The sequence below is a fragment of the Pimephales promelas genome, chromosome 11, assembly GCF_988280905.1.
Source record: "Pimephales promelas chromosome 11, fPimPro1.hap1.1, whole genome shotgun sequence".
NCBI classification, from domain to species: domain Eukaryota; kingdom Metazoa; phylum Chordata; class Actinopteri; order Cypriniformes; family Leuciscidae; genus Pimephales; species Pimephales promelas.
Genome location: NC_142779.1, coordinates 27,669,539 through 27,691,034, shown reverse-complemented (window position 1 = coordinate 27,691,034; position 21,496 = coordinate 27,669,539). Strand labels below are relative to the sequence as shown.

Below are 21,496 nucleotides of genomic sequence, written 5' to 3'. Positions count from 1 at the left end.
ACCAAGTTTCAACATTATAATCTTAAGATTTCGAACATTGTGTTTTGGTCGTATCTACTGATAAATCAACCCCATTTTAACGTTGAATCGATGTTGCATTTTCAACGTAACTTTGTTCTGATGTAACGATCAAATAGTGAACGTTGATTCAACGTTGAAATTTGATCGACGACCGATACTAATCTTTAAAACTAAAAATCAACGTTGAATCGACGTCGGCCTGCTATCTGGGAAGTTGACTAACAGTCTATCAAAAATAAAAACCATCTTACTTTTTTCCAGCTGGTCGACAAAGTAGTCCATACAATACTTTATGTGGTTTACAAAAGATGTAAAAGATGAGTTTAAAGTTGTGAAGATCTCCCTTTGATTCTCTCTCCCCCATGCATGGCGGAGTGGTGTCTGTCTATGTGTGTGTGACTGTATTACATTCCTGTATCCTCTGCTGAAACAGTGAGAATAAAATATTGCACTTTCTCACAACCTGTTTCACTTAAAAGTAAAACTTCAAGATGTTGAAAAACAATTCTCTCTAATCGACCTTTTGTCAGCATCATCTGTATGTGTTTGTTCAGCTGAGAGAGACAACACCCACAGCATCCCTTGCAGCTACAGTGGCAATAAAAGTTCAAACTTTTTCTCACTAGCTAAAGTTAGTTAAAGTTAAAACCATGGTTCATTTAAAAGAATATCAATCAAATGCTTTATCATTCATTGTAAAATAATACAACATTTTTTTTTTATAGATTATAAGTTGACTAACACTCTGTCAAAAATAAAACCATCTTACTTTCCCCAGCCGGTAACATTACTTTTCCAGATTTCACATTGCCCTAGCAGATTAAGAGCGGCGCTGCTTTTTTTCATACGTAATCTGACATACTACGCTGCTGCGAACACATTTAATTTCCAATCCAATGATACCATCTAGCGGAGAGACAGAGTATTAGATTACCATTTGTTCACGGCTACAATATAAATAGGCCTAAAACCCATTTGGTTGTCATTTCAATTCAAAACTTCGCGATTCGACGAAAGCGTCTCTTCACAGGAGAAAAAAAAACATTTTTTTCTTGGATCAAAAACGATTTTCTACAAGACCTTTCTCCAAAACCTCAACAAAATGGATAGCAGTGAGTATCAACATTCTATATTTTTCTACAATGTTTTGTTTATATGTGTAGGAAGCTTGTATATTGTGTAGAATATCAATCAATGGTTTTGGATGTTTTTAAAATCTTTCTCCAGTTTAAATTCCTCTGGTTATTCGATCTTATTTTTAAATCTGAAACATTAATATATTACAGTTTTACTATTTTATGTTGATTATCGACGACATGAACATAAGACCTAGGCTGATTGTACCGTTAAAACGATTGAAAAGTATAATTATCTATTAATTTAAAAAAAAAACATTTTAAGCTTATGATGTTTTTATAATTAAAAACTATTTAAAAGTTTAAATAACTCTTAACTCTAACTAGCTCTAGCTCTATCATGTAGATAAGACTTATGTAACCTGTACAATTAAACTATTCTCAAGTTAAAGCTTCATTTATTCACTTTGCATTATCGAACGATGTAACTCGTAAATACTTTTATTATGGTTTTATTTGAAAAACGCGGTGCTCTGCTCGGTCACGTGGCATCACACCATGCGTTAGCCTAGCTTGCATGGCTTAGCTTAGCACGGCTCGACCATACCACGCTGTTTTCTCTGAAAACCGAACACTACATCGATGATCCCAGCGACATTTTCTGAATCGTTTGTTTATATGTTTTTGAAAAGTCAATGCCGTTTTAATGAACATTATTTCACACTTTATTTAGAAACCTGCCAGGCGGAGTTTGGCTGTAGCCTACGGTTGTGATGGTCGCCCCCAATGGCCCGTAGTAGACATGACTTCCGTTTGCAGATAAATATCGACCTCTTGAATGTCGCCCTCTTGCGTTTCTAGGTAACGTGACATGCACTCCGTTGATAAATGCTCCCTCTCGCGTTCATTAGTAAAAACAACATGCAGTCTCCATATAAAGTGAGCTTAGTAGTACAGCATTTCTCTAATTCTATACGGTAAATTGTTTTATTCTATTTTTATGTCACATAAATGTTCTTCATTTTAATCATGTCTTTTATGTTTTCTCCTCTCTCTATGTGGCTCTGTCTGTGTGTGTGTGTGTGTGTGTGTGTGTGTGTTTGTTTGTGTGTTTGTGTTGGTACGTCATCTAACCTTCTCATAAAAACTCTCACCAAAAACAGTCTAATCCATAACAGCCTTTTTACTTCACAGGTTCGGACGTCCAGCTGATTAACTTTGAGACCATTGACACGGTGGGCAGTGTGCTCGACGCCATTGATGCAGCTATTTCATGTAAGGACTTTTTCTATTCCCTATAGTTAAATACGTCTATTATTATTTTAATTCAATTATTATTATAATTTTAATTAAAATGTTTAATTAGTATTTTAATTTTAATACAATTACTAATTTTAATACAATTATTATTATAATTTTAATTAATTTTTTTAATTCAAATGTTTAATTATTATTTTAATTTTAATTTATTTTTTTTTATTTTTAAATATAATTAATATTTTATTGTAATGTTTAATTATTATTTTAATTCACAGCGACTGTCAAGGGTTTCAATCTACTCGGCTCTAGCAATGGTGAGAAAGAGCTCAACCTTCAAATGTAATGTTTTATGTTTACGGAAATCTAATGTTTTTCTTTATTTTAGACGTCACTCAACCCGATGTTCCGCTGATCTATCTCACTCAAGACAGCGAAGAAGAGCGGAAGCCCGGCGGAAGCGACGGTGATTCCACACCAGCTAACGGTCTCACTCAAGACGGTGAACGAGACTGCAACGCTGCTGTAAGCGACGGTGATTCCACACCAGCTAACAGTCTCACTCAAGACGGCGAAAGAGACTGCGAGGATGCTGTAAGCGATGCTAATTCTACCGCCGCTCAAGACAGCGAACATGACTGTGACGCAGGCGTAAGCGATGCTAATTCTACCGCCGCTCAATACAGTGAACATGACAGCGACCCTAATTCTTCTTCAGCTAACGTCGATGATCAGGCAGTTCCTGACTCTACACAATTAGAACCACCGAGGAAAAAGACGAAAAAGTGTCATCATACAGCACCTCCAAACACGCCCGTCAGTTTTTATGGTAAGCCTGTGGTAAACATGATTAATATTTAATCTGAAATAATACTCTATCATTATGGTTGATTGTTATTTTTTCTCCCATCAGGACATGATTCAGACCATGACACTGATGATGAAGCCGACGATGTGACTCTGCGGCGAGCCTCAACTCAACGGTTTGGAACAAAACTCTTGGACGTGCGAGCCATCAACGTGACCAACCTCAAACGCAGGTCATACGCCATTTCACTTTCCACAGGAAGAACTAGGACTGAACCCTCAACCGATCGATGTCGCCGATAACACTCAGATGCGTATGACCGTTAATACTGCTGATCTGCGATCATTGTGTTTAGAAATAAGACGGTACCGTGACGAGAGTGCATTGGCAAACGCTAGATTAATTGAGGAAGAAATACACAATCGCGGGTTAATAGAAGCGGTGTACGCGGATCTATGCACATTCCGCTTAGAGATGCGTAACAGATTTGATATTCAAGATCGTTTTATTATGGATATGTTCAATGAACTATTTTACCGTTTCCATAACCAAAGCTAAAATGATAGTCATTATGTTAGCCATCATAGATGCAAAGTCTCAGGAAATGTAATACGCTGCTTATGAATCATTTTTATATCTCATGTTTTATGCACAGTGATTCACGAGTTCACACTTACATATAATTTTGAGTGAGTAAGATTCAATGCGTATTTGGCGTGCTGTCCGGAGGGAGGGCTCCGTGCTCGGAATTCTGCCCGAACCCAGAGTACTCCCCCCGTATGTAAGTGATTTTTTAGAAAGAGGAGTGTGCAGGACTAGGAGTGTGGAGAAGGGGTGGAGGAGGGATGCTGCAAACTGCCAATGGATCGAGGTAAGACTGCTGAGTCTATATATACCCTCTTATCATTGGTTGCTGATTGCTGATTGCCGTCCACTCGTGTTAATTATCTGAACGTGCTCCTCCCGAACTTAGTTATTAACAAAACTTCATTTCACGAGTTCACACTTACATATAATTTTGAGTGAGTAAGATTCAATGCGTATTTGGCGTGCTGTCCGGAGGGAGGGCTCCGTGCTCGGAATTCTGCCCGAACCCAGAGTACTCCCCCCAAAAGGCTAAAGAGCAGAGGACAGCCGCCGGACTAAAGACCCCCCAAAGAGTGCCAAGAAATGGCGGGCTGGCATCTCGAGAAGGGGCCTGGATGCTTGGTCAGGGAGGCCCGTGATGTTGGCTCACTGCCTGGACTGATGGCCCTTGTTGACTGCGAACAAGGTGTGGTTGTTGTATACTTGTCCAGGAGGTTTTCACGCTGCATCCACTGTAAGACCAAATATTCGCTGAAATGAAAGAGAAAACATGAGTGCTCTACCTGGAATTTTCTCGCTCCGTCCGATGTGAGACCAATGCTCGCTGGACGGAAAGAGGAAACCTGAAAAGAGGAAAATGAGTGCTTATCCAGGAGATTTTCTCGTACTCTCGTCCACGGTGAGACCGAATGCTCACCGGATGAAAGAGAGAAAATTTAAGTGCTCTACTGGGAAAGCTCTCGCTCCGTCCGCTGTGAGACCAATGCTCGCTGGACGGAAAGAGGAAACCTGACAAGAGGGGAAAATGAGTGTTTGCCCAGGAGATTTCTCGTATTCCATCCGCTGTGAGACCAGCTGCTCGCTGGATGAAAGAGAAAATTTTAAGTGCTCTACTGGGAAAGCTCTCACTCCGTCCGCTGTGAGACTAATGCTCGCTGGACGGAAAGAGGAAACCTGACAAGAGGGGAAAATGAGTGTTTGCCCAGGAAATTTTCTCATGTCCGTCCGCTGTGAGACCAACTGCTCGCTGGATGAAAGAGAAAATTTTAAGTGCTCTACTGGGAAAGCTCTCACTCCATCCGCTGTGAGACCGATGCTCGCTGGATGGAAGAAGGAAAACTGAAAAGTGGAAAAATTGAGTGCTTGCCCAGGAGATTTTTTCTCACACTGCATCCGCTGTGAGACCAACTGCTCGCTGGATGAAGGAGAAAAATGTAAGGGCTCCTCTGGGAAAGCACTCACTCTGCTCATAAAGTGATGGCGGTTTTTTGAGTGTCTAAGAAAAACGAAAAAGGGTAATTTAAACGTGGCATTGAGTGTGTGAGTGGAACTGAAGGGCTGGTAGCTTATGCGGAAAGCCGAATACATTTAATGAGAATTTCCAGTGTTATGGGGTGTCCGGAGTCGGGGGCGGGTGGGCTGGGATCTTTGGATCCCTTTAATCAGGGTTTGTGAATTGTTTAACTCCACAGAAGTAGTGCCGTACGACAGTTTATGGGAAAAACTGGATTGCCGCTCAAATAACCTTTAATAGGAGATAAAAGATTTGATTGGAAAGAGAAAAATCGGGGGAAGGCAAGTTATAAGAGACGTTATATTTATCGTTTCCTTTCTTTATGTTACCTCCAAGCGGTAATATAGGATTGAAGGGTCCTGGGAGATACCGCTTGGAGGATAAATTTTGATGCGTGCGACGTTAGCTTGGAGACCAAGCTTGCTGGACAGAGGAAATAATCAATTAAGGGTTTTAGCAGGAATAATAATTCTAAATGGTGATGTACTGGAGAGAAAACATCATTGTTATAGCAGTGTAGAAAATAAGCCAGAGGAACAGAGCTCCTGCGGGAGCAGAGAAGAGGTCACTGCTTGAGCAGTGTAGAAAATTATCCAGAGAAACAGAGCATCTGTGGGAGCAGAGGAGACGTCACTGCTGTGGCGGTGTAGTAAATTAGCCAGAGAAACGGAGCTCCTGTGGGAGCAGAGTAGACATCATTGCTGTGACGGTGAAGAAAATTAGCCAGAGAAATCAGTTTCAGATGGAGCAGAGGAGACGACACTGCTGTGGCAGTGTAGAAAGTTAGCCAGAGAAACAGGGCTCCAGTGGGAGCAGAGGGGACGTCACTGTTATAGCAGTGTAGAAAATAAGCCAGAGTAAGAGAGCTCCAGTGGGAGCAGAGTAGACATCACTGCTGGGGCCGAGTGAAAATTAGTCAGAGAAAGAGAGCTCCAGTGGGAGCAGAGTAGACATCACTGCTGTGTCAGTGTAGAAAAAATAGCCAGAGAAACAGAGCTCATATGAGAATTATTCAGAGAAACAGAGCTCCTGTAGGAGCAGATGAGACATCACTGCTGGGGCCGAGTAGAAAAATTAGCCAGAGAAACAGAGCTCCTGTGGGAGCAGATGAGACATCACTGCTGGGGCAGAGTAGAAAAATTAGCCAGAGAAACAGAGCTTCAGTGGGAGCAGATGAGACGTCACTGCTGGGGTAGAGTAGAAAAATTAGCCGAAAGAAACACGGCTCCTGTGGGAGCAGAGTAGACATCACTGCTGGGGCAGAGTAGAAAAGATTAGCCAGAGAAACAGAGCTCCTGTGGGAGCAGATGAGACATCACTGCTGGGGCAGAGTAGAAATTTAGCCGGAAAAAAAAAAACGCGGCTCTTGTGGGAGCAGATGAGACATCACTGCTGGGGCAGAGTATAAAAGATTGGCCAGAGAGACGGAGCTCCTGTGGGAGCAGAGTAGACATCACTGCTGGGGCAGAGTAGAAAAGATTAGCCAGAGAAACAGAGCTCCTGTGGGAGCAGATGAGACATCACTGCTGGGGCAGAGTAGAAAATTAGCCGAAAGAAACACGGCTCTTGTGGGAGCAGATGAGACATCACTGCTGGGGCAGAGTATAAAAGATTGGCCAGAGAAACAGAGCTCCTGTGGGGGCAGAGGAGACATCACTGCTGGGGCGGTGGAGAAAATTAGCCAGAGAAACAGAGCTCCAGTGGGAGCAGAGGAGACGTCACTGCTGGGGCAGTATAGAAAATTAGCCAGAGAAACAGAGCTTCAGTGGGAGCAGATGAGACATCACTGCTGGGGCAGAGTAGAAAAATTAGCCGAAAGAAACACGGCTCCTGTGGGAGCAGAGTAGACATCACTGCTGGGGCAGAGTAGAAAAGATTAGCCAGAGAAACGGAGCTCCTGTGGGAGCAGAGTAGACATCACTGCTGGGGCAGAGTAGAAAAATTAGTCAGAGAAACAGAGCTCCTGTGGGAGCAGAGTAGACATCACTGCTGGGGCAGAGTAGAAAAATTAGTCAGAGAAACAGAGCTCCTGTGGGAGCAGATGAGAAATCACTGTTGGGGCAAAGTAGAAAAATTAGTCAGAGAAACAGAGCTTCTGTGGGAGCAGATGAGACATCACTGTTGGGGCAAAGTAGAAAAATTAGTCAGAGAAACAGAGCTCCTGTGGGAGCCGATGAGACACCACTGCTGGGGCAGAGTAGAAAAATTAGTCAGAGAAACGGAGCTCCTTTGGGAGCAGAGGAGACGTCACTGCTGGGGCGGTGGAAAAAATTAGCCAGAGAAACAGAGCTCCAGTGGGAGCAGAGGAGACGTCACTGCTGGGGCAGTATAGAAAATTAGCCGGAGAAACAGAGCTTCAGTGGGAGCAGAGTAGACGTCACTGCTGGGCAGTGGAGAAACGTACCTGTGCAAATGAGCTGTGGTGTGAAGCCGAGCAAGAGCGGGAAGTAGATTGGGGCCTGGCTGGCCGATTATCATCTTCTTGAGCGCAAACAAAGATGCGAAAAAGAGGGGCGATTTAATCTTTGCAGGATTATGCACATCTTTATTAACGTTTCAAAAATGGCTTAGGGAACTTTCACCCTGGCAGTTAAGTCCGTAACGGGGAAAGGTTCGCATGAAAAATCGCTAATGTGAACGCCATTATGGGAACCGGGTGCGCACTGGGGTACCGGACCCGAGACTACCTGGAGGAGGTGGTGGTAGTACTGACTACCCAGCACGGACTCGGGTGCGCCCTTGTTCAGGAAATAAGGTATCTTGTGCATGCGTTTTAGCTTATTGTGATGTATTCAGTTAAATGAGTAAGGGATGATAGTGTTGAGGAATTACCCTGGATACGAGCGAGAGTGAGCCTGCAGTGTATTCGAGCATTGTACGTGGAATCAGAGCAACATATTTGTAAATCCACTGTATTCTTACGGGTCCGTTTGCAAGCAGCAGAAAACCACCTTATGCGACACACGTACAATAACCTGTATTGTTCACTTAACTGCGCATAGTAGAAGCAATTTTACTAAAAATAAATAAGTAAATACACAATATTTACCCACGTTCTGCTTCCCATCGAGCGCCGTGCACGTTTGCAATGACATAAGATGCACGCGAACGCACCAAGGTTCGATAGAATTAAATTGGGTGTGGAACCGGACCCACGCTGCGGGGGGCGTCGGGGACAAATGCGCTCGGACCGCTGCAAACACAGGATACAAACCGTATATGGCATTTCACCGTAACAAGCCTAGTGTAAAAGCTCCGTTGTTTCTCATTTATTTATTTGTCATTTCTAAGGGTGGTTCCCTGCCGATTTGTTCGTTCTGGATTAGTAAACCAAATGGTGAAGCTGCGGGTTAGAATTGGTCTGAACTTCTGAAATCTTAAAAGAGGAGTCGATTCCTGTTAATGGAATCGATTCCTAGCTTTGGAATCGACTCTATATTCCTAACGCCTCGGATCGAGGAATCGATTCTTTTTGGGATCGAGGAATCAATTCTTTAGAATCGATTCCCAGCCCTACTGTTTACGTGTGAGTTTTACGCCATAAAGAAGCATCGCGTTTAAGGAACGCAAATCATTGTACAGAAACTATTTATATCGATCACAATTAGTATCCGGATAGCGTAAATGCTCGACATTCAACGATTGAAGCGATGCGAAGTTCAATCAGGGACGCGAAAGTTTTCAGCTAAGCACTCACAGAGTTGACCCGGCAGATGTTTGAGAGTGTGGATCAGCCGGGACTGGATCTGCAGCGTGGCTTAACTTACTTACTGCCTGTTGCGACGGCCGACGCTGGAGGAATGTCCATTCCTTTGCGTTAAGATGGCAGCATTGCCTTGTCCATATCTCTATGGCAGGAATTATTGAATGGTCCGGTTTAAAGATACCGCGGAAGTAGATTGCGGATGTTTCGCCCGGGGTGGCGATGACCCGTTTGTTTGGCCTGACGCCCATGGGATGATACCGGGTTGCGGAAAAGATTCCTAATTCTGGACGAAAGATTCTCTATCGAAAACAGGAAGAGCTAGATTCGGACATGGCCAAATGCTGCAAACTGCCAATGGATCGAGGTAAGACTGCTGAGTCTATATATACCCTCTTATCATTGGTTGCTGATTGCTGATTGCCGTCCACTCGTGTTAATTATCTGAACGTGCTCCTCCCGAACTTAGTTATTAACAAAACTTCATTTATTGTTTGCCAGTCTGAAATTAAAAAATGGATGGTTCAGAACACTTTTTTACAGTCCCTCAATCAGACCAATCTGACGCTGAACTGTCTCCTGAGGAGATTGAAATGATAAGTATGCTTCCAGATTGTTTAGAAACATCACACCGCACTACAGAGTTGGATCTTTTCGAATTAGCGGTAAATTCGAATCACAATCTCTACGATCCACCCGTTCACCACACCACTGATTTAAACATCGATGATCATCCTGACGCTAATGATAATGAGATTGAAATGATAAGCATACTTCCGGAGACTTTAGAAGATTATCTCGATGTACAATCCCAACAGTGTCCTACCGAGTCCGAACTTTTTCAATTATTTGAAAATTCAAATTTCGATGATCCGGTCGAGCAGCACGGGGGTGTTTTAAACAATAACGATAGTGACGATTGTCCTAACGCCAATAATGTTTCCCCTACAGGTAGTGTTGATACTTTGTCTGAAGGTGCTCGTCCTAGAGAACAACGACTAAACCCTGACGATATTGACAGGTTGATGCGTAGTGGTGGGTTCGTTAACGGATATCACATTCTACCACGACCGCAGTTCAACGGCGCGACGTTGCGAAGGACCATGAATCTGAGAGAGATTAACTCTACAGATTTGGTCGCTTATCACAGTTACTTACACAACATGCTGAGCGATATTGTTACCTTCGCTAGAGATTTTGGAGGTGACGGTACATTGATCAATTTGACCCTTTCAGCTCCTAGTCTTCAATCACCGGTTGGTGCTGTTTTAACCAGTGGAAATAATTATGACCCGAATTTGCTTTTCGAACAGATTGAAGAGATCTGTTCGAGCGGCGGCTGCAGAGCGGCAATCAGTTACTATCAGACACCGCGGTAGAAATAGAAGCGTCTGTTGTGCAAAACCGACACGGCGGAGAGGGTTAATCGTCGTAAACTTACCGATCTTGCAGTTGATCAGGTAGTCAAACGAAAAAAGTCGAGTTTATTTTGTCCCACAAAGATTTCAAAAAACTTGTGTTTCTCCATTTGTCTCGCCCGTTTTCTCAACCCTCATCAACCCGAGAGCGAGTTCGAAAAACTGGCCACAGCGATCCAAAACAGGGTGGGGTTCTCGATCCAAGATCGAATCGGTTTTAGCGACATAGCGTCGTTTGAAGACGAGCTAGACATTAAAATCGTCGTATTTCACCGATCCAATGCATTGACCCTAGAAAGTTACAAGAATACTGACGAGCCCCACCAAAAAACAGTGTTCCTCTATCTTGATAACGGCCATTACTACATGATATTGAGCATGACAGCCTTCATCGGTGCTCCATACGTATGCACATTTTGTTACAAAGGGTACAAGGATCGTGTAAACCAGCATTGCAAGCACATCTGCAACATATGTTTCGACCCCGCATGGCACACCTATCCCAAAACGACCGTACACTGTCTAGATTGTATGCGTTACTGCAAATCGTGCTTCAAAATGCATAAAAAAACAATCCTCCCGGTCAGCAAAACCCTGCCTGCGATCTTATAAAATACTACAAACTATGTAACAGACGTTACACGGTTAAAGAGGGTGTTAAGAAAAGAAAACACCAGTGCGCTCCAGACAAATGCGAGCACTGTCGCGAAATTCTTTCTGATGGAGGGGAGCATCAATGCTTCATACAACCCTTAGCAGATAAAGAGTTGAGCGAGAAATACATTTTCTACGATTTCGAAACACATTATGAAAATGGCCGACACGTTGCAAATTTTGTATGCGCCCTCACGTTCCACGGCGGTAAATATGTTGCTAGGGGTCCTCGGTGCATCGCAAAGCTAATCAAATACTTCAGACAACCGCAATACGAAGGCTACTGCTTCATCTCGCATTACGCCGCGAAATTTGATTCGTTACTACTTCTTGAGCAATTTTGTAAGTTAGGCATCGCGATCGAGGTCATCATGCAGGGCTGTAAATTAGTGTACATGTACGACGCAGCTTTTAAGCAGCGATACCTCGACAGTTATTCTAATATAAAGTGGTTTATATTCCGAAGAGTGCAATACATCATCATGTCCGCCAGACTTTGTAAATACCTGCCTGTGTTAAAACTGTTACATAAAGCCAGTCCAACAAACAAAGTCTGGCTTGTCTCCAGAATTCCCTCGCTTTCGAAGGTGTCAAAGGATCAAAAGAGGAGAGAGAGCTGGCTCTGATTGCAATCAGATTAACTGTGTTGCGGGCGGGGGACGTTGCCCCGTGATGTCTCCGTGTTCGTCCTAAATCACACTTAGTCAGGTAACCCCAGACACTCGGGCGCCTGACTGCAGTAAAAGTCAAAGTTGAATTAAAACACATATGTGTAGGAATGTTTTTAAAAGGTTCTGCCAACCACACTCTTTGAGTGATGGCATGCAAACTGGTTAATGATGTCCAAACCAGAATCTCTACATTCCCCCCTGATTGGAAGATGACGTCCCTGCGGAGACGTCCTCTGCCGATCACTCATGGGAGGATGGAAGGTGAATCATGAAGTTGTTAGCAGGGGATCATCAGGGCTGGGGGCTTAACTCAATGAGGTCACTGGCAACTTCCAGCGCGGGAGCTTCTCTTCGAGGGTTTCGGCGGAAGCCTCCGGATACAGCTTTGGTGAGCTTGACGGTAGATGATCGCACCTCATTGAGTCTCCTGTATAGGATGAAGGCCAAGCCCAATGTTAAGAGGTGGCTAACTACCATGGAGATGCACAGCGCCGTGTCGGCTGCGCTCCAGGCTCGGATGACAGGTGAGGTAGTCAAGGGAGGTTGTCGAGACAAAGCTTGCAGAGCAGAGTTGAGAGGAGCAATGTCAATTAACTGTGACCCCCCTGTCTCAATTCCCAGTTCCAGTTCTGGACCCAGGGTGAAGTTGTGGTCCTTGAAGAAGGAGGGGATTTCCAGTTCGGATTCATATTCACTGCTCGGGAGATGATACAATGCCAGATCATCGACGTGGAGGATGGCACCTTTAGGTACTTGAATCCACATGCTCTGGTTGAGCAGGCTGACCCGAGTGGCAGTGTCATGTTGGTCATAGGTGAGAGTAGCCGTGAGAACCAGGGTGTTTACGAGCCAGCGGTCACCAATGATTTCTCGCCGACTTGCATGCGAGGTCTGGCCTCAGCAGGGCACCGGTTGTCACTGGACATGGGTTGCAATCCACAGATTCCATCAGTGTTGTCTCTGAGGAAGGGTTTGCTTGGGCAGAGATAATGAATGTCTTTGGTCAAGGTGCACATGTGCAGGTTTGGAGCCAGGTACAGTTGTGGATCGCTGTCATGGTAGGCTACCACATCGGGGGTGCGAACCTTGATGTGCGTGTTACCTTTCCAAAACCCCACATTGACAATGTCCTTAAGTCTGTAGATTCGGCTTGACTCTATGATGGGTAGGTTCAGGAGAAATCCCACTTCTCTCTGCTCGGGGTCGACGTAGAGTGGGATGGCGCTACCCAGAGAGTAGGCCAGGTGAACTTGGAGCGGGTCGGCTGGTGTGGTGATGGCGGAAGCCAGCACATTTTGGACCAGGCTCAAAGGTATGAGATAGGGTGGAATGCGGCCCATTGCTAGGCTAGGTTGGTCGCCACTTGCCATTCGGTTTGATTACCGGCCAGATGGGAGCAGAATAGGTGCTGTTGCATGGACGAATTACACCTTTCTCAAGCATGGAGTCAATAATCTCTTGCACCGGTTCGTGTGATGCCAGTGGGATTTTATATTGTTTCACATACGTTGGGGACGCTTGAGGGTGCGTTGGGATGCGCACAGTGTGAAGGTGGGTGAGACCACAGTCTAAAGAGTCATTGGCAAATGACGCTTTGAATTTGTAAAGGACTTGTCTGAGTCTTTGTCGGTCTGCATCGTCCTGGATTGCATCAGCGTTCGATAGGATTTGTTGAACTTGAGATTCAAATCCTGAATAGGGCTCTTCTGTAGGGGAGTCACCCGTTGAGTTGACAAGCTTAGGTGCAGAGGTTTCATCAGTCTCGCAGGTAGGCTGTTTGGAGACTGTGTAGACAGCGAGGTGTCGGTCCTCCGTCAGTTCCGTTCTGCATACTTGATCTTTGTCCATTGGCATGACTGAGGCAATGGAGATGATCTTGAAGGGGGCTGTGCGCAGTGTGTCGCCTGTGTACCCGTCGGGCACCATGGCGACCGGAAGGGGCCCAATAAATGGTAAAGTCAATTCAAAGTCAGGGAAATCATGGCTCACTAGCCATGCCAGCCGATAGGCTTTTGGGATTGTGATGTCCACTGCGATGCAATTGTTGAACAGGATGTAGACCGCAGGCGATGACACTTCAGTGAGGGGCGTGGCTTCCAGTGTTAGTCCAAGTTCAATGCATTGAAAGAAACCCAATGTGTGGTTTAGGGTTTGGCCACGTCGAATGTTGAGTCGAACAGCGACCCCTTTGGTGTAAGCAGGGACTACAGTTTCCTGTTCGCTGATCAAGGTGCAGACCTCTGGGATGGTTTGGCCTGACATGAGGTTTTCAGTGTGTGTGGGAACAACAGCTGGCTGTAAAGTCAATGGGGCCCACAATACCTCGTTGATAATGTCCACATGTGCTTGGAGGCAAATCAGGATGTCTGCTCCAATGTAGACGTTATGAGGCGGGTCCGGTAGGACCAGGAAGTAATGAGTGAGGCACCTGTTATTCCAGTTCAAGTTCAAAGCACAGATACCTTTTGCAGTCACCATGTTTGATGGACATGAGTTCAAAGGGAAGCGGGTGCGCTTGCTTGCAGAAGGAAGATCAGGTGTGACTTTAATTAGTTCAGTGAAAAGTGACAGGCTAATGGCAGAGTTGTCTGCCCATAGCGCGAGCACAATGTCTGTTGTGGCTATACCATTCAGCTGCAGGTCAGTGTTGACCTTGGGGCAGAAGGGCTCAGAGTCTTTGGTAAGTTGGAAAGTGCAGAGGAGTGAACTTGAATCTTGCTCCAATGTTGAGTCTGTGTCTCTGTGGCTGTCGGCGAAAGTTCCCGTGACCTTGGTGACCTGACAGTCTGGCTCAGTTGACCTGGGTGGCTGGCAGGGGATAGGTTCTCGCACTTGAGCCCAAATTTTCAGTTGTCTGAAGTCCATTAAGGGCTCAAAGCGATCTAAAAGATCTTTGCCGACGAGGAGAGGATATGTGTTCATAGGTGAAATGTACACATGGTGGATGAGACTCATGGGACCGATGGTCAGATGGATGGGAGCTATCTGTTCAAGCCGGATGTTAGTTTGGCTGTAAGACTGCACATTCAACCCACAGTTTTGAGAATTTAAAGTTCTGTTTTGCTTGTTAGCTTCAAATCTGAGTCTTTCAAAGAGTTCAGCTGAAATCAGAGTGAGGTCCGATCCCGTGTCGACCAGGGCTTCAAGCTTCACTTTATTTTCCAGCGTGATGGAGAGATTGCTTGAGGTTCATCGCGGTGATTAGTCCTTGATCAGTTTCTGGATCAGAGAATTCCCGGATGAAAGCTTGTCGCAGTTGCTGGTAATCCGTTTTGACAGCGTCTGGTTGACGATCCAGGAAGCTGCGTACGTCCCGACTGGACGTAATTCTGACCAGATACAACCTGTCCCACGGGGTGACATGGGGAACAGTGTTCAAATGAAAGTCAATGTCCTTCAGGTAGGCATGAACATCGTGGCCTCCTGCAGGGTTTGGTGTGAAGGTAGGAATGTTTCTTGCCAACTTGTCAAGTTCTTTGAAGCCCATGCCGTGGTGAGTGGCAGAGATTGACGGGGAAGCCCCCCCTTGTCCAGAGGGCGGGGACCCCGGCAGGCTGTCCGCAGATGTCTGAGACGGTGGACGGCGTCAAGCTCGTCTTTATAGAGACCTAGTTGTTGGGAAAGATTATCAATTTCAGCTTGGGCTGTTTTCAAGTGTTTTTCACAGGCCTTGGCTTTAGAATCAAATCCCCCCCAACACACACACACACACACACATTCATCCACTTACCCCAGTGGCATCGAGTTACAAGACTTTTATGGGACCAATGGAATGTGGCCAAACGAATGTCTCTGAACAAAGAGAAATACATCTCTTTTGGTTTTAAAGACATTTAACAAAGGTATTCAATGGTTTTATGTATGTGTGTTCTTCCCTCATGTCACAGTGAAATAACTTGTTTGGTCACAGCATAAATAGAAATTGGAAATACCTTCGATATGCATTTTAAACAAAAGTGTATATTCCGTTAATGTAACATAATGTTCCTTGATATCTCTAGAATGCTTATTGAATGAAACACTCGAATATGCATAGAGATGTAAAGTAAAGTGTATTTTTAATATGTTTTACTGACAATGTAGATCAAACGATTTTACTATTAACCTCCTGGAACACACCCCCCCTGTCACGAGGAACAAAGGACCATAAAAGAAGGCTTCCCGCGTGCAACATCCACTCTCCGATTGGCTCAAGCCAACAGGAAGGGGATGGATTTCTCCAAGGTGATAAATGTGAGAACGCAGGTGTAACGGAGGTGTAACGGAGGCCAGCTAGTAGTTGCTGTGTGAGTAAACCTCACTTCCCGATCGCGACAGATGCTGGAGGCTGCAGTCTTTAGCCTCCTTGTTAGCGCGCCTGACTCTCATGCCGGAGACCCAGGTTCGAGGCCCGCTCGGAGCGGGTCGAGTTGGACCCGGGTGTGAGGGGTTACATTGGTGCCGTGACCCGGGATGAGAGTGAGGTTTAGGGGGGTGAGTGTAACGGAGGCCAGCTAGTAGTTGCTGTGCGAGTAAACCTCACTTCCCGATCTCTATAGGCGCTCTAGCGACAGATGCTGGAGGCTGCAGTCTTTAGCGTCCTTGTTAGCGCGCCTGACTCTCATGCCGGAGACCCGGGTTCGAGGCCCGCTCGGAGCGGGTCGAGTTGGACCCGGGTGTGAGGGGTTACACAGGTCCGCCCTCGCTCTCTTCTGAACTTTCCAGCGCTCCTTCAGCATGTAAACCTCACGGGACTCTGATCCAACCATGGATCTTTCCTTTTGTTCGTCTAAAAGTTTCGTCTTTTCCTCAAGTAGACTACCAAGTTCGTCTTCCAGGAAAGGAAGTGGGCTTTGCCGAACTATTTCCTCGGGTAACGTCACCTCAAAGACTTTCAGCCTTTCAAACACTCGCGCTAAATGCCGACGAACGCCACGTGACTCCCCACGGAACAAAGCAGCCATGAACGAGCCGGGATGGGCCGCGCAAAACACGCTGTGGCCGCGCTTCACGTGACGCACGCGCGCAGGACAGGCGCACCTCCAGCCGACCCGTGGCCCGAACGGGCCGAGCAACGAGCCCGTGACTCACACAGACCAAATATGCCCTGCAAGTATACCTTCTTTTAGAGCTTCTAAGAAGCATTAAGAAAGTGTTTTCGTGGTGTTCAGAAAGGTTAACTGACGTAACCCACTCTCTCTCACTTTCTCTACAACTCACTCTATCTCACTCTCTCTCTCTCTCTCCAACTCACTCAACTTACGCGTATGCATTGTCTAAACGCTCTGCGTCGTCTTAGTTTGTGTTTAATGTTTGTAAATACATGTATCATTGTAACGTAGTAAATGCTTAAGTAGTAACTTTATTAAATACAAAATATGCTTACCTTGACTGATTGTCTTGCTCATAATACGGGTCAATGAAATGTCAATTTAAAGCTACACGCTTTACAGAACTATAAATACCTAAGAGGGTATTTGGTTATAGAGCAGGGAAGGCAAATTCTAGTGGCCAGAGAATTTGTTTTCACAAGCTATATAACTTAATTGAGCTAATTGATTTTGCCTGTCATGTAAAACGTGGTCCTTGCAATCAATAACAATTAATTTGTGGTTGATTGCGGGGATGCACATGTATGCATATGGGTAAAATTAATAAATTAATATGTAAGACCGGTCTGATCCAAATCTGTATGAATAATTATTAATTATCAATTATTAATTATTATATGCAAATTCCCCCCTGATCAGACCCGCCTTGTGTCTTTACAGACTGGTGGAGAATGCGGGCATTTCAAACTTGTTTATGAGCAATCAATTTCAAGCTAATGTGTATATTGTTATTTAATATTGTTTATGTAATATTTAATATTACACGCGCGCATCGGAGTGAACGCTTTGCGAACTCACGATATGATTGAGCTGGGCACGAAAGCCGCCTCAGTCAAGCACATTTAACAAGCTGCTAAATGTCCAAACATTGTAGTCACTGTTAAGTGCTAAAAGTAAACTGCAGTTTTCATAGTATTAAATTTCTTAGTATTAAATTTGTTCTGGCACAGATGGAAAAGAAACCTCTGCGCATAAACGACACTTTTAATAATTTTAACTCCATTGTCCGAACGAAGCTCTTCGAACAATGCGAAGACAAGATATAGCGAAACGATGCTCTTTCACTATTCTTAAAAGGCCTTATATTATAATCGTTAGAGTAACGATAAGCTCCTGGTTAAAAAACATTGACTTAGCTACTCAATGTATAAAACCGTCAAGCATATTATCATAAGTGCTATTTGACATATGCCTGTTGGAGCAGGAAACAGACGAGTAATTCCTGTTTTCCTTTGCACAATGCAGCGAAGAAAACCTGCGAACGTGTTTTAAACAAATATAGCACCAAAAAAAAAATCAAAAACTGAAAACATTCTTATCATTAATACTAGCTGTGATAAATGTTATTTGGAGTTTTGAAACAGACGAGTAATTCCTGTTTTCTTTTGCGCAACGCAGCGAAAAAAAAAATCCTGCCAAACGTGCTTGTAAAATATGGTACCGGAAAGAAATCCGTCGAGATTTAAAATTCCGTAATATTTGTGATTATACAGCAGGGAGGAGGTAACGCTCCACTCCCTCTGAATAAATCACAGGGGCAGGGGGCTGGTTGTAATACTACTGCCAGACACTAGGGTGCGCCCTTGAGTGCTTTGCAGTATCAAATTTCCACCGGTGTCCTGACTTTACCCCGTGTGAGCGCAGTGGCGCCATCGTGTGGACACTAACAGCTAGGTCATCTTTTGCTAAAAATTCTCTGTTAGAAAATTCCTATTTTCTTACTGAAAGTTTGAACTAGTTTCTCTAACTTTCAATGCATGTGCAATTTACAGCCTCGTTGTAATAACATGATTTTCTTTACCTTGACTGGGTGCACTTGTTTTGAATTTGGTTCAAACCAAGTTTGAATTTAAAATTCAGAATTAAGTCTTAGCAGCTTCTGATGACCACTTAGAGGAAAGCGCCCCCTTGTGGCCGTCCCTTTGCTAAGTCGTCAGCTAACATCATTCTGTTCTGCATGGCTCTCTCTGTTGGTTGTATTCTGGTTATCACTGATCCCTCACCGTTATCGTGATTATCATCAAATATGACACCAACCTTTAATTCCCTACTCTTATTCAAATTTGGTTTGAAACAGACCAATTTTGAAGTTAATTTGAATTAATTCTCTCATTTCCTGTTGGGAATTGTTTATGGCTTTATTTCTATATTTCCTCCTCAAATTATTTTTAATAATTTTGATCTGGTCTCGGACTTTCCTGTATCTTTCTGTTGGTGCGGCCCGCAACACGATATCACCAATCTGGCACCGCCGGTTGTGTTCAAGGTCAAGTTGCTTGAGAGGGCGCACCTCAGTACAGATGCACCGAAAGGCCCGGGACACTGCTGTCATGTGTGGGGCGACAGAAGGACCAACCACGATGCTGACTCCAGCCAGAATGACCTAATTTCACCCCAGGCAAACTAGAAAAGGTATTAAAACCCATCCACTTACTATTTTCCACAAAATCTAGAGATTACCCTGGTAATTTGATGTGGTTGGCTTCCTCCTCTCCGAGCCACAAACCGGCTCCAAACAGGCTTAGGCCTTCTCTTCTTCCCCTTTCTAACACTTCTGGTGCCATTTCATTACAGACCTTCCCATCTTTGATGGTTGCATGTTACTTCAAACTTTGCTAGCTTGCCATTGCTCTGTTCTGTTGTGCTCTGTTCCTTTCAGTTCACCTAGAGACAGAACCTCTCTGACACACCAAGGAAAGCTGAAGAATAGTTTGACAACCAAGTCGTTAGCACCAACAGGTGACCCCTAAGCTAGCGCCCTGTCAAATCTTAATTCAGACCCATGATGACCTACCCAAATTGTCCCACCAAACGGTTTAACTGTCTACATCAGTTAACCAAAATTCTCATACACGGCTTAGCCTGTATTATAGCTCGTTAAACGTAGTCGAACTTGCAGTGGTCTCTCTGTGTGTGTTGTGTTCCTCTCGCCCACAGTGAAGCCAGTATGTTCCAGTCCTACAGTCCCACAACCCGCTGGGACAACCTGGAGACATGGCTGAGATTCATGACATCTCCATCCCTGCCCAAAGCCACCAGCGACTCAGAGCCCCGAGCCAAGAGCAGCTGACAAAGACTGGGCCAGGCACGTCACAACCTGGCTTACCAGCTCAACGCACATGCACGCCTCCGCGAAAGGAGCCGCATTGCCCTGGAGCACAAGGTTGCAACGCTGAGGATGACAACGACCCCGAGCTACCAAAGGAAGTGGAAAGACTTCAAACTGCCCTGTCTAATTTTCTACACAGACTGAAGAAGAATAGTCAGAGAAAAGAACTAAGAAGAATTCAACGAGAAACTCCGACAAAGTGAAGTCTCTTGCAAAGAGCAGAGACTGAACTGAAAGAGACTCAAAAGCCACGGCTTGCGCAAGAGGCCCATGCGACCACCCACAAGCTCGTTCAGCAGAGACAAGATCTCGAACACGAACTTGACCCACAGAGTTGCAACACTCTGATAGACTGCTGCATGACTGGAAAGGGGGAGGACACAGACCACAAGCTTCCCCTGACCAGTCTGCACATTTCAGCCAAAACACAAGAGCTGAAAAAGGGGGGGTGGAAAAGCTCGCCTTCCACAACATCTCTGACAATCTACAAGACAGTGACTTTTCACCTGCTGTCTCCAACCGGTGAACACGACACCGACACCCAGCAAGACAGACCCCAGAGGGCCTGTACCATCACCACCGGCTCCGAACGAGTTTTCTGTGGAACTTACAACGAACCTGTAACTGAGGAGGACGCCAGTTTCAAGAAACTTTCCCTCCAAAAACCCGTCAGTCACCATAAGTCTCTCGGCCCCACACCATGCCCACTCAACGAGGCTTGAAGGCCCAGTAAAAATTCCTCAAACCCCAAATTATTCGGAACAGCAGAACCAGAAGACACACAGCACGAACACTGTGCAAGACTCTGCGTTTGTAGAATTAGAATTTTACTAAGTTAAAGGAATCTTAGATAGGCATGTAAGCCTCAACGGCCGACGGACTATGCACGACTCTTTTGAAACAGACAGTTTCTAGATGTTGTTTAAATCAGCACCGTTAAACATTAGGTTTCGTGACAGTGAAGAGTTACAGAAAACACCAACTCCGAACAGGGCATACAGTGCGTTACCCTGACGACAGAGTGTAGTAAAATCACCTGAGTTTTTAACTATTGTTAACCTACAGGCGTGCACTCGATCATCGCGACCCAACTAAAACGCAACATGCAACACGCATTTTGATCGCTGGCTTATCTAAATGCAGATAAAACAAATAGCTGAAATTGACATCTCTACTTTGAAAAAAAAAAACAGCCTTAGAGTCCCAACTGATATCAAGAACTTCAGCATTAAAGCTTAAGTCTGTGTAACAAAGGTATCACCTCAGCAGCTTGTAATCTGTACCGATATCTATTCTGCTTTGGTTAAAAAGAAATCCAAATGACTACCACATCAAAACCATGACTAAACCTGTTCCTGACGAAGGAAGCTCAGGACAGAGTTATGTAGGTAGACCTGGGTGACGCTCCCCTTTCTACAGAGTAAAGGCCTTAATTTTATTGTTAGATTGATGTAATTCACCTAAATTTTAGCTGCATCGACAAGCAGAAAGCCACTAAACGATCAAAACAAGTTACTCGCGGAAGAGCCAACACTCATGCATGAGAGAGACGTACCTATATATATGCTTAGACGAGCTTTGACTCAGC

At 44.7% G+C, this 21,496-nt stretch overlaps 1 protein-coding gene and 1 pseudogene across 2 annotated transcripts; one reads left to right on the top strand and one right to left on the bottom strand.

The window, feature by feature from the left end:
- Nucleotides 1-362: 362 nt before the first annotated feature.
- On the top strand, nt 363-3,793 carry LOC148977206 (uncharacterized). 2 transcript variants are annotated; one of them, XM_089117248.1, is made up of 5 exons: nt 363-1,133; nt 2,292-2,372; nt 2,633-2,671; nt 2,743-3,183; nt 3,268-3,793. In XM_089117248.1, the coding sequence occupies exons 1-5, from the start codon at nt 1,124-1,126 to the stop codon at nt 3,462-3,464; spliced, it is 768 nt and encodes a 255-aa protein (XP_088973374.1). In that variant the 5' UTR covers nt 363-1,123; the 3' UTR covers nt 3,465-3,793. The 2 variants fall into 2 exon arrangements, with proteins under 2 accessions (XP_088973374.1, XP_088973375.1); XM_089117249.1 differs by lacking the exon at nt 2,633-2,671.
- An 8,207-nt stretch (nt 3,794-12,000) lies between these two features.
- Nucleotides 12,001-15,196, bottom strand: LOC148977205 (uncharacterized; annotated as a pseudogene).
- Nucleotides 15,197-21,496: the final 6,300 nt, after the last annotated feature.